The 11,689-nt window shown below is 37.2% G+C and overlaps 1 protein-coding gene across 1 annotated transcript; it reads right to left on the bottom strand.

Annotated features, from left to right (window-relative positions):
* Positions 1 to 912: 912 nt before the first annotated feature.
* Positions 913 to 1,821, bottom strand: LOC105700138. The gene is made up of 3 exons (XM_012425757.1): positions 1,660 to 1,821; positions 1,381 to 1,581; positions 913 to 1,252 (listed from the first exon to the last, which is right to left on the bottom strand). The coding sequence occupies exons 1-3, from the start codon at positions 1,677 to 1,679 to the stop codon at positions 913 to 915; spliced, it is 561 nt and encodes a 186-aa protein (XP_012281180.1). The 5' UTR covers positions 1,680 to 1,821.
* Between the last annotated feature and the right edge of the window lie 9,868 nt (positions 1,822 to 11,689).

An 11,689-nucleotide genomic window follows, 5' to 3' on the forward strand; every position in this document is an offset into this window, starting at 1 on the left:
GCGAATATCAGCCTGTACGCAGACAAAGTCTGGGCTTACGACCAAGAGGATCATTACCGGAAACTTAATCATTTCTTATGGGTGCAGGTACGGCTTCATTTTCATTTAAGGAGTAAGCCAACATGTGTGGAGGTGTTGTGACATTATAGACATAATACAGCATTGAGCTTTTCAATAATTACTTTAATTGTAAATTAATTTATTTACTTAATACTGTTGAATTCGGTGAAATTCTGCCTATATATGGTTGGCTTTAAATCATTAAAAACACGCCTCGTGGCAACAATGAATATCCATACCTTAGTACTCCTGTTAGAAAATTCAATTCCTGGGAATTTGTAATTGAGTCGTATTTTCATTTTGAAATCGAGCCCACCGTGGATTCGGTAACTTTGGAATGGACGTAGGGTACCTATCAAGATAACGTGTAGTAAGATATAGCAGTTACATTCACACAATTTAAGTTATCAGGAAATTCGATAGAGTTTCGCACTAAAAATTAACACGTGCATGCATGCACGTATGCGTAGCTATATGCATGTGCGAACGCTACCTCGTCTTTACCGCATGTTTGGTACATCGATATTTATTAATATTAATATCATACTCGTTAGAAACCTCACTGTATTCACGTTTTCCATAATTAAAAAGTATTATTATATGTGGTCCCCCTATTTTTTTCAGATTGTTTTCGTGCCCCCTGTTATACTCTACACGTTTATAAATATTATCATGGTCGTGCTTGACTCAAACTACGTATTCGGACGTCGTTCTCTGCTCGCATTTTTCGCACACCTTTGACACAGATAACGCATAAGAGTGACAAAGCCACCTCGGTTCTGAGTTAACTTCTTCAGTTCTTACTTAAGGGCGCTCACCACTCCAGCGATTTTGCAGGGCGTCACGNTTTGTTTATAAATATCTATTTTTTGTTAGGAATACCATTCTGCCCCTTGAGCGATTCAAATTCCACGCTGCTCCCGCGGTTAGTACGCCGCGCGGCCGGAGGGGGCAGTACGGGTAGGATGAAACCATCGACGAATGCCAATGTACTTCTTCTATGGTATTACGCTCTTTTTCGGAATGAACCAAAGGGTCTATATTTTCAATATCCATGACTGTATCGCAAGCTTCTCTAGTCACCGGTTCATTACGATTCTTTAGTTCTTTAATACATAATGATGATTCGTTATTATTTTCATTTTCATCATTAGATCCCGACGGAAACATTTGCAACGATTCAACTCGTAATCTAAACAAACAAAAAATTGAATTGTATTATTTTATGTAACGAAAGCTCTTACATGTGTTTTATCAGCTGAAAATTAATTTTCGACTAAAATCAAGCATGAACTAAATTCAGGTTTAAAAAATACATACCTGTCAAAATATTGTTTCTTCTTGGTTAAGAATAGAGTAGGAACTGATGACTTTTTCGAAAGTCGAGTTGCATTTTGTGAATAATAAAAGCAATCCGTAATAAAATGTCTTGAATAAACCCTTGTTGATGGGGTCAAATTCAAATTTTGAACATTGCAAGTAATCTTCCACAATTCTCTTCTATTTTCATCTTTAAGAAATCTGAAACATCGATGATGCTCAATTATTCAGCCCATGTCCGTATATTCTATACAGTATGTATAAGATGAATGATCTAACCTGACTTTTATATAAAACATTCTTACGCTATATTATATTACGTTAATGCTTTATTACTTTCAAATGAAAAGATACACTATGATTTTTATTCTGAATGGTATTGCAGGTAATACATTTTATAATCATTTTGAGGTTATGTATCTGTACGATATCTCTCGTCACAATACAATGCTACAGTATACGCTACACTTGTGCAGTAAGAAATTCCGGGAATACTTGGAGTGACAAAGAGACCACTATGTCTAGCCTCCTCAACCTACCCCTACTCCTACTGTGGCCTCTTCATGTCTATAAATCTATGGTTTGCACCAATCAGGGCAAAGAGCGAGGGTTCTCAATGGTCCTCCTTCACTCTCCGTTACGATACGTGTAATAAGAATGAATAATTTCTTGCTAAGCTCAAATGTTAGCCGGTCCGGCCGGAGTAATAAATAATGTGACGAAATTATCAAAGAGACATATTGTGTGTGTATATTTATAATCTTCTTTCGGATACGTGAAATAACGAAACGTTTTACATTTATTTATTTATTTATTTACGTTTATCCAATTGCGCGAGGTCGAAATACATATGTATAGAATGTACTTTCCATTAAAATCGGTCGAGTGCTTCTATATGAAACAGCAAACTCACCCCCTTTCACGGCCAACTTTGAAGCCTGATTTCACCCTCTAAAAGTGTTTATCCGCCGATAAAAAAAAACACTGGTTCCTTAGATTTTGGTCCACTATAACATATTTAAAAATGAACAAAATCGGAGGGGGACACCTCAGGTACCTTCCTTGTCAGTCTCGGTGGTAGCACTAGGACGGAGGGTCGGTGCGGATAGGGGACTGCATACTTCTGAACCTATATCCGCCCTGGAGGCCAAGTGTCTGAGTGCGATAGCCTATTTGACATGCTATCCTTCGAATGATGTGGAATAAACTCATGCGTCCGGGTTTCGGGCCCTGACCAGATATCGACTTCGCATCGGCGTGGCCGGCTCGGCTCGGCCGCCGACTAGGGGCTCGAGGGGCGTGGCTTTCTCTTTTGCTCCTACGGATCGCAAAGGCCTCGTGCTTCCATTACCACTCTCAAAACTCCGGTCTCGGGCTTTCTACCCCCTGTTGTAAGGGTCTTGATAGCCGCGTCCCGATAATCGGATCAGGATCGATGTCTACACGCCGGCGAGAAAGACTCTCTCTGTACCCCGGGCTACGGTCTCGCCCCGTCCGGCGTGACGTTCTCCTTTGCTCTCTCGCGAGTCTTATGTCTCTCGACGGTGTTCTAGCTTGGCGTCGTTCACCCTCGGGCCATATAGCACCTTCCTTCCGTGGTTCGCACGGTGAATTGTCATTTTGCAACGACCGCGATCAAATAATTAACAGAGGAAATGGAGGATCAATTCGTCCATGAGCACTGTTGTTTCGAATTAACTGTGCCATCTACTCGTGTCCCTTTTTTAACCGTTAACCCTTTGTTGCCCATACCTTTTTCAGACACGTAATTTTATAATTATTATTTGTGTTTAAAATGCAAGTAAACAATTTAATTTCATCTGTTTTTGCCAATGTGGCTATTTCGAGTTACGCGTGTTGTTTAACTTTTTCGAGAGTTGATTCAGTTGATAGAACAAGTATCATTCTGATCGATTCTTTTATAATATTCCCATTTATCTGGAAATATTTAATTTCAAATGGAAATAGATTCAAAATCTATTTAAAGTTGGAAATCCGTAATAGTTTATTGTTCTTATTTCAAATACGAAATAGAAATGGTGTTTTACGTTTTGGATACTTATTTCGAATGAATTCAATTCATAAAAGTTACTCCGATTTGCCTTTATAAAAAACTCGGATAATCAAAGTCTTTTTTACGTTTACGGGTGCTCATTTACATGCTCATTTAATGATTTACAGGTGTCCATTTATTCGAGAAATATGAAAAATGGTGTAGAACGTAAATATATTAGAGACATGAAATCACGATTTTGTTTCTATGACCGAAAGTTGATGCATCGTAAATTTTCTTACGGTATTTCACTGTATATATATTGAGAAACTATTCTTTTTAAGCTAAGATAATATTCTAACTTCGGTTCAGTGGATGGANACATTTTTATAAGTGTGAAAGCTGAATATAAACTATCAATTTAACGTTCTCGAATAGTTTAGATTTCTATATAGGTTATCTAGATTTTTTATGATATATGTACTGAAAATATAGGCGTGAAAAAGATTTACATATACAGGATGATTCATTTTACATGAGACACCGAAATATTTCGAAAAATACGCATCGTACGAAAAAATTGTTCAGAATTAAAATTGTTCGTATCAGAGGGGCACACAAAGAGGAGCCATCAGTTTGATTGTAGATGGCTCTCTTGTCGATGAAAGTGAGGTTAGGCTCATTTTCTTAAATGGCAACCCCCATGTTTTATTGCTGATTCCTATTCTATGTACAAAAATAAGAAACTTTTGTTCGAAACATTCTTTTCGAAATGTGCATATTTCAAAGGTTATAAGTGTTTAAAGCTCAAATGCCCGGATGACTACGACACTCCCACCGGCGGCTTCTCTCCATGGTACGTGATCATAGTACCTTAGGAACAACTTAATGTTTGATCCTAATCATCACACAAAACACTCCGGTGTTGTCGAGGGATTTCCGCGACTAGCGATCGTCAATTGTTTGTGGCATCAGTCACGTTTCTTACAGATTCCAGATCCAGAAACTACTATGATGACGTACCATGGAGAGACGTGACGTACCGTGGGAGTATCGCAGTCGTCGAGGCATTTGAAGTTTAAACGCTTATAATCCTTACAATATGGACGTTATGAAAGAAATGTTTTGAACAAAAGTTTCTTATTTTTGTACGTAGAAAAGGAATCTGCAATAAAACGTGGTGGTTGTCATTTAAGAAAATTAACCTAACCTCCCTTTCACCGACAAGAGTGCCATCTACAGTCGAACTGATAGCTCCTCTTTGTGTACCCCTCTGATACGAATAATTTTCGTTCTGAACAATTTTTACATACGATGCGTATTTCTTGAAATATGTCGGTGTCTCAAGTTAAATGAATCACCCTGTATATTCGCGGGACATATTTATTATGCATACCATAGGTAATGTAAGTTTTCTATACTTATGTCCTACTTTGTACGCCTACCATAAGTATATTATACTTCATACGGTGTCTGGTGACACATCATAATTTACACAGTGTTAAAATATCATCATGTATTGTCACCAGCCATAGAGGAAGTAAATAAAATATCCGAGTATCGACGAAATTAACAGTTTTATAAAGTTGTACTTTAGATATAACCATTAAGTATGTATGAAAAATGTTTAGTTACATGAGGTGTCTTTATATTTTTCTAAACGTATTTTCAACGATGTTGCTTAACCTTTGGTAGATGTCTACTACAGCTATTATCTTTTTGCATGCGTCAAGAAATAAGTAGATATTCGTAGATCAATAGTAGATATATAATTTTCATCTATAATAGACATATATATCCTTTAGATATTTATAATATATATTCTATAGCTATATACCTAAAATAGATTCATACACTTACAAAAGATATTTTTTTTAGGTAGATGATAGACAATATACGTTTGCTATACCTATATACATAATTTAGACGATTAAGTTACGTATATTCAACTTCATGGGTTGCCTGTGCAGTATCGGTGAAATGTTAACCCTTTGCAGACGAATGTCGCCAAATAGACGCCCAAAAGCCTTTAGAAAGAAAAAGTCTCGTCCATAAAAGGTTAAGTTTAATTAATCTGTCCATTCTGATTACCCAAGACGATGCGTACCTCACTATTTAGAAATCTCTGAAAACGTATTTTCATAAATTTAAAGTGACAGGTTCAATACTTACTAATGTTATGAATTTTCAATTTTTTGGACTTTCCTAAGTCTTGTATTTGCAAATCAAGAAATAATTTGAGATAACATCAGATTTTTCATCATCTTACAGATTTCATATTACTACCAAACTGCATAACTGGGAGGATTATTACTGAAAATACTTGGTAAAAAGGTAAAGATATTGATAGCATAGAGGCGTTGATATCAATATCCCTATTCTAAATAAATTTGGGAAGCAATTTTTTATTGTAATATGATCAAAGCATAAAAACCTTTTTCGATATTAAAACCATCTTGATAACTTGAAACTGAAATAGAGAATGTCAATAATGTGACGTATAGCTATCAACTTCAGTTCAGATATTAACAATAGTTTGGGACTAGTATTGTATCAAATTACCATATTATCACCAAGTATTTTCAGCGATATTAACCTCTGTAGTAGTGGTGATGGCATTGATCCTTTCAGATTAAGAATACAGTATTGCCTCAAATTGGTCCTTGGACGTCAACTACTACATTTAGCAATGTCAAACTGATATCTCTTTAACATGAAAGATCATGAAATCCATCTTGACAACCTGTAACAGTAAATTAACTGTCATTTTTGATAATTGATAATAACTTCAAAATTTCTGCATCGTAAACAATTTGTATTTACTAAACCATCGATCGATAAACAAATTTTGTTTTACTAGGTATGCAAATGCATGTTAATTTTATTTTGATATTGATATTTTTAATTTAATATTGAGATTACGAAAATGTGTTCAACAAAAGTATATATCGATATGTTGAAATTATTAAAATTTTCCAATCCATTTCTGTTATTGTTGAGCATATTTTCATATTTCAACATTAAACTTGACATTCAATGTCAATTTAGATTAACTTAAACATTTACACACCCAGTTTTGTTCATTCATGAGAAGCATCTTTATACTTTCGATGACAGTCACCCTATATCTTATAGGTTAACTACGAAACTACTGCTACTACCAAAATGTTATGACCACGAGCCGAAGTTGTTCAGATCGTCAGGCTATGGCTTAGCTCACACTGATCATTTGGTATGTGGATCAATGTACATAAACAACGATCTATGTACCAAGTGCTACGTGCAAATTACGTCAAGGGCACTTTTGATTGGTCTTCGACCATGCCGCGTGACTCGACACACTCAGTGGAAAATAGGCTCCTGCAACAAAATACACATCAGGCTGTCATATTGGTATCACTGCAACTAACAAAATGCCACAAAGACGAAATTACGTTTTCCATCTTAACACTTTACCGATTGGCGAATTTGGAAATAAATTGTGATCACGGGTATCGCAAAATCGATCAATAAGCGGTCATAAAAGTGATAAAATTAGTACTGTAAGAAGAGTTGTACACTGGACTCCGTCGATGGTTTCCTCCTGTCCGCTCTGCCCTCTCCGGCCGCGCGGCGTACTAGCGGCGGCAGCAGCGCGGAATTTGAATCGACTGAGGGGCAGAACGGATTTCCTAAAGAAAATTAATATTTATAAACAAAAACAATTAATGAAAATTATTTAAGTATTATTGTTGAGTGTCTCTGGTCCACATAACGTAGTTTTGTTAAATGATTATTTATAAAATTTTTTTAATAATATAATAAAACATGTTTTATTAAATGTTAATAAGTTTCTTATCGATTCAATTGTTCCATCCACTGAACCGAAAATAGAATATTATCTTAGCTTAAAAAAAATAGTTTCTAAATATATATACAGTGAAATGCCGTAGGAAAATTTCCGATGCATCAACTTTCGGTCATAGAAACGAAATCGTGATTCCATGTCTCTTATATATTTACGATCTACACCATTCTTCATATTCCCCGAATAAATGAACACCTGTAAATCATTGAATGAGCATGTAAATGAGCACCCGTAAACATAAGAAAGATTTTTCTTATCCGAGTTTTTTTATACACGCAAATCGCAGTAACTTTTATGAATTGAATTCATTCGAAATAGATATACAAAACGTAAAACACCATTTCTACTTCGTATTTGAAATAAGAACAATAAACTATTACCGATTTCCAACTTTAAATAGATTTTGAATCTATTTCCATTTGACATTAAATACTTCCAGAGATTGAGAATATTAGAAAAGAATCGATCAGAATGATACATGTTCTATCAACTGAATCAACTCTCGAAAAAGTTAAACAACACGCGTAACTCGAAATAGCCACATTGGCAAAAACAGACGAAATCAAATTGTTTACTTGCATTTTAAATACAAATACAAGTCATAAAATTACGTGTCCGAAAAAGGCATGGCCAACGGAGGATTAACATTACGAGTAGATGGCACAGTTAATTCGAAACAACAGTGCTCATGGACGAATTGATCCTCCATTTCCTCTGTTAATTATTTGATCGCGGTCGTTGCAAAATGACAATTCAACTTGCGAACCACGGAAGGAAGGAGCTATATGGCCCGAGGGTGAACGACTCGAAGCTAGAACATCGTCGAGAGACATAAGACCCGCGAGAGAGCAACGGTGAACGCCGCTTCGGATGGGACGAGACCGCAGCCCGAGGTAGGGAGAGAGTCTTCCTCGCCGGCGTGCAGACATCGATGCTAATCTGATTATCGGAAGCCGATACCGAGACCCTCACAACAGGGAGTGGAAGGCCCGAAACAGGAGTTTTAAGAGTTGTTGAGAAAGCCCGGTGCCTATGCAACCCATAGGAGTGAGAGAGAACGCCATGTCTAGGACTGTTCGAGCCCCGAGCCGGCGGCCGAGCCAAGCCGGGCCCGACGAAGGGAAACTTATTTTTGGTCTTCTCCTTCCCTTTTCCCTCAATGTGTCACGTTTGTCAGAAAATTCATACAACGAAATATTGGCCATTTAAATTTACTTTCGGCTGTAACGGGACTGTTCGACCGTCGCGAAAAACGCTACAACTTGTTTGCGTATAATATCATATTGCAAGAATGTCAATTCCTTCGGAAATATAAAATTTTATTTCTAATCGTGTTTCCTCTATTTACTGTGCTTATTTTAGTTTACGTTTTTTGCAAAATTCCTCTTTATATCATTTTCCTTTAATGTCAATGCCTTCAGGTTCTTTTATTTTAAGCCACGGAACTCTGAAATTTCATAATTTTTCAGTTTCTACGTGGTTTATAAATTTGCATGTCTTAATGAAACAGGGACGACGAAAGGTTAAAGTTACGCGTAGACGGCATAGTTTATTCGAGACGACAGCTTTCGCTAAGGAATCGATCCTCCTTTCCCTCTGTCAATTACTTGATCGTGGTCGTCGCAAAATGACATTCCACCTTGCGAGCCATGAAAGAAAGGGGCGATAAGGTCTGCGGTTGAACGAGTCCGAGCGAGAACGCAGTCGGGAGACATAAGACTCGCAAGAGAGGAAGGTAGAACGCCGTTCCAGAAGGAACGAGGCCGTAGCCCGGGGAAGAAAGAGAGTTTTCATCGCCGGCGCGAAAACAACAATGATCCGCTTATCGGGGAACCGAATCCAGTCCCTCACAGCAGGGGGTGGAAGGCCCAAGACCGGAGTTTTGAGAGTGGTAATGGAAGCCATAATGGGGCCAATGCGACCCGTAGGAGCCAACGAGAACGCCACGCCCCTCGAGCCCGTAGTCGGCAGTAGAGCCATGCCGGCCACGCCAACGCGAAAGCATTATCTCGTCAGAACTCGAAGCCCGGGCGCATAAGTCTGTCTCTGTCCTATGAGACGTATAGCGCATCAAATAGGTTATCTCATTCGGACACACGGCCTTCAGGGCGGATATAGAGAGACATAAGTATGCAGTCCCCTTACCGCACCGGCCGACCGTCCTCGTGCTACCGCCGGGGCTAAGTGTCGACGGACTCGAACGCTTTCCGAATGACACCCCCATCCGCCCTTTTCACCGCCATGTGTAACGTTCGCCAGAGAATTCATATAACGAAATATTGACCATTTAAACTTACTTTGGGCTGTAACGGGACTGTTCGACCGTCGCGAAATATGCTACAACTTGTTTGCATATAATATCATATTGCAAGAATATCAATTCCTTCGGCAATACAGAATGTTATTTCTAATCGCGTTCCCTCTATTTACTGTGCTAATTTCAGTTTACGTTATTTGCAAAATTTCTCTTTATATCGTTTTCCTTTAATGTCAATGCCTTCAATTTGTTTTATTTTAAACCACGGAACTCTGAAATTTCATCATTTTTCAGTTTGCACGTGGTTTATAAATTTGCATGTCTTAATGAAACAGGGACGACGAAAGGTTAAAGTTACGCGTAGACGGCATAGTTCATTCGGGACTCACCCCCCTCCTCCCCTTTACCCACCATGTGTAACGTTTGTCAGAGAATTCATATAACGAAATATTGACCATTTAAATTTACTTTGGGCCGTAGCGGGGCTGTTCGACCGTCGCGAAATACGGTACAACTTGTTTGCATATAATATCATATTGCAAAAATGTCAATTCATTCCGCAATATAAAACTTTCTCTCCAATTATGGTTCAATCTTTTACTGTCGTAAGTTTAATATGTTCATGTAATATAATTTTAAAATTAACGAGAAATCCAGCGTTATTCATTCAATTTGTGCATACTTCAATCTTTTGACTACATTTTACAGTAATGTATTTGAGGTCAGGTTGAGAAAATTTAAACCATCAATTTTCTAGCAATTGATTTCCTTTTCAGTGTATAGGTCGGGGCGAATCGAGAAAAGATGGTTAGAAACTACGTTAAGAAGATTCGCCATCGAGTGTATAAAAATGACACCCAAAAAATCTTTCAGACTGCACTCGAGCGAGAAAGACGGGACCAAATAACTTTGACAGATACTAAAGAAATTTATAAAGTTTTATATTGGCTGCTTATTTTTAAGGAGAGTAAAATGTATTTTAAGACATTCACAAAGACTAGCATTTATGTTTTCTTTCATGAATTTCTAGATTTATGTTGTTTTACTTATGCGCGGGAAAAAAAATGAATAAATTCAACTCATTTTCTGAGTTAAATATGGCAATCGCAATAAGCGAGTTGGTTCAACTTACATTTAGTGCAAAATCACATTTTGTAGTTGAATCAACTCCAAACTTGACTGAAACAGAATTGATAGCTCCAAATCTAAATGAGTGAACTGGTTTATTGAGTTCGCCACATTTAACGCAGAAAATTAAATGAATTTACTCTCCTTCTTTTTCAGCATACTAAAAAATACAAGAAAACATATGTTTGATGAGGATTGCACATTGTGTTCCTAATAGCAGATTGTATTGTCTATGGGGAAAAAAAAAACTTGTTTCTTGAGTGTCGACCCAATATTTCTAAATTTTTGTATTTATTGACCCCCAACTTGGAGTCTATTGGGGCATCCACAGAAAAAATTATATCAAAACTATAGTTAACCCTATAAATTGTTTCTTAATGGCATTCAAGGATGTTTATCAGTTATCTAATATAGAAACCAACTTGTTAAAAGAAATAAATAAATGTTACTAACATAAACATCTCAAAATCGTACTGATTGACCTCGTGTAACAATATGGCAGTTGTTAATATTTATAAAATTTATTCCTTTTTCGCCGATCAGCGCTGTTCTCGCCGTGTTCATCGACAGGGTAAACAGGGAAGAGGTGCTACCGCCGCATGGTAATAAAACGATTATACCCGTTCCGGGGTTTTTATGTCTTTACCCGCTTTTAAATGGCGGATTACAATACAGGCCATTACCAACTATGGGTCCGTCCCGGGTATTTCGGGTATTTCGTCCGAGAGCAAGTAAACTGTTTAATTGGTGGTTTTACCATATGGTGAACCTTTTGTAAATGTAGTCAAAAGATTGAAGTATGCACAAATTGAACGAATAACGCTGGAAAACCTTAATATAAAAAATAAGTTTATGAAGCAATGAGAAAACCGCAGGATTTCTCGTTAATTTTAGAATTTGATTACATGAACACATTAAACTTACGACAGTAAAACATTGAACCATAATTGGCAAGAAAATTTTATATTGCGGAACGAACTGACCTTTTTACAATATCATATTATATGCAAACAAGTTGTAGCGTATTTCGCGACGGTCAAACAGCCCTGCTACAGCTTAAAGTAAATTTAAATGGCCAATATTT

The sequence above is a fragment of the Orussus abietinus genome, unplaced genomic scaffold (genome assembly GCF_000612105.2).
Source record: "Orussus abietinus isolate OABI.00-Male unplaced genomic scaffold, Oabi_2.0 scaffold899, whole genome shotgun sequence".
Taxonomy (NCBI): Eukaryota; Metazoa; Arthropoda; class Insecta; order Hymenoptera; family Orussidae; genus Orussus; species Orussus abietinus.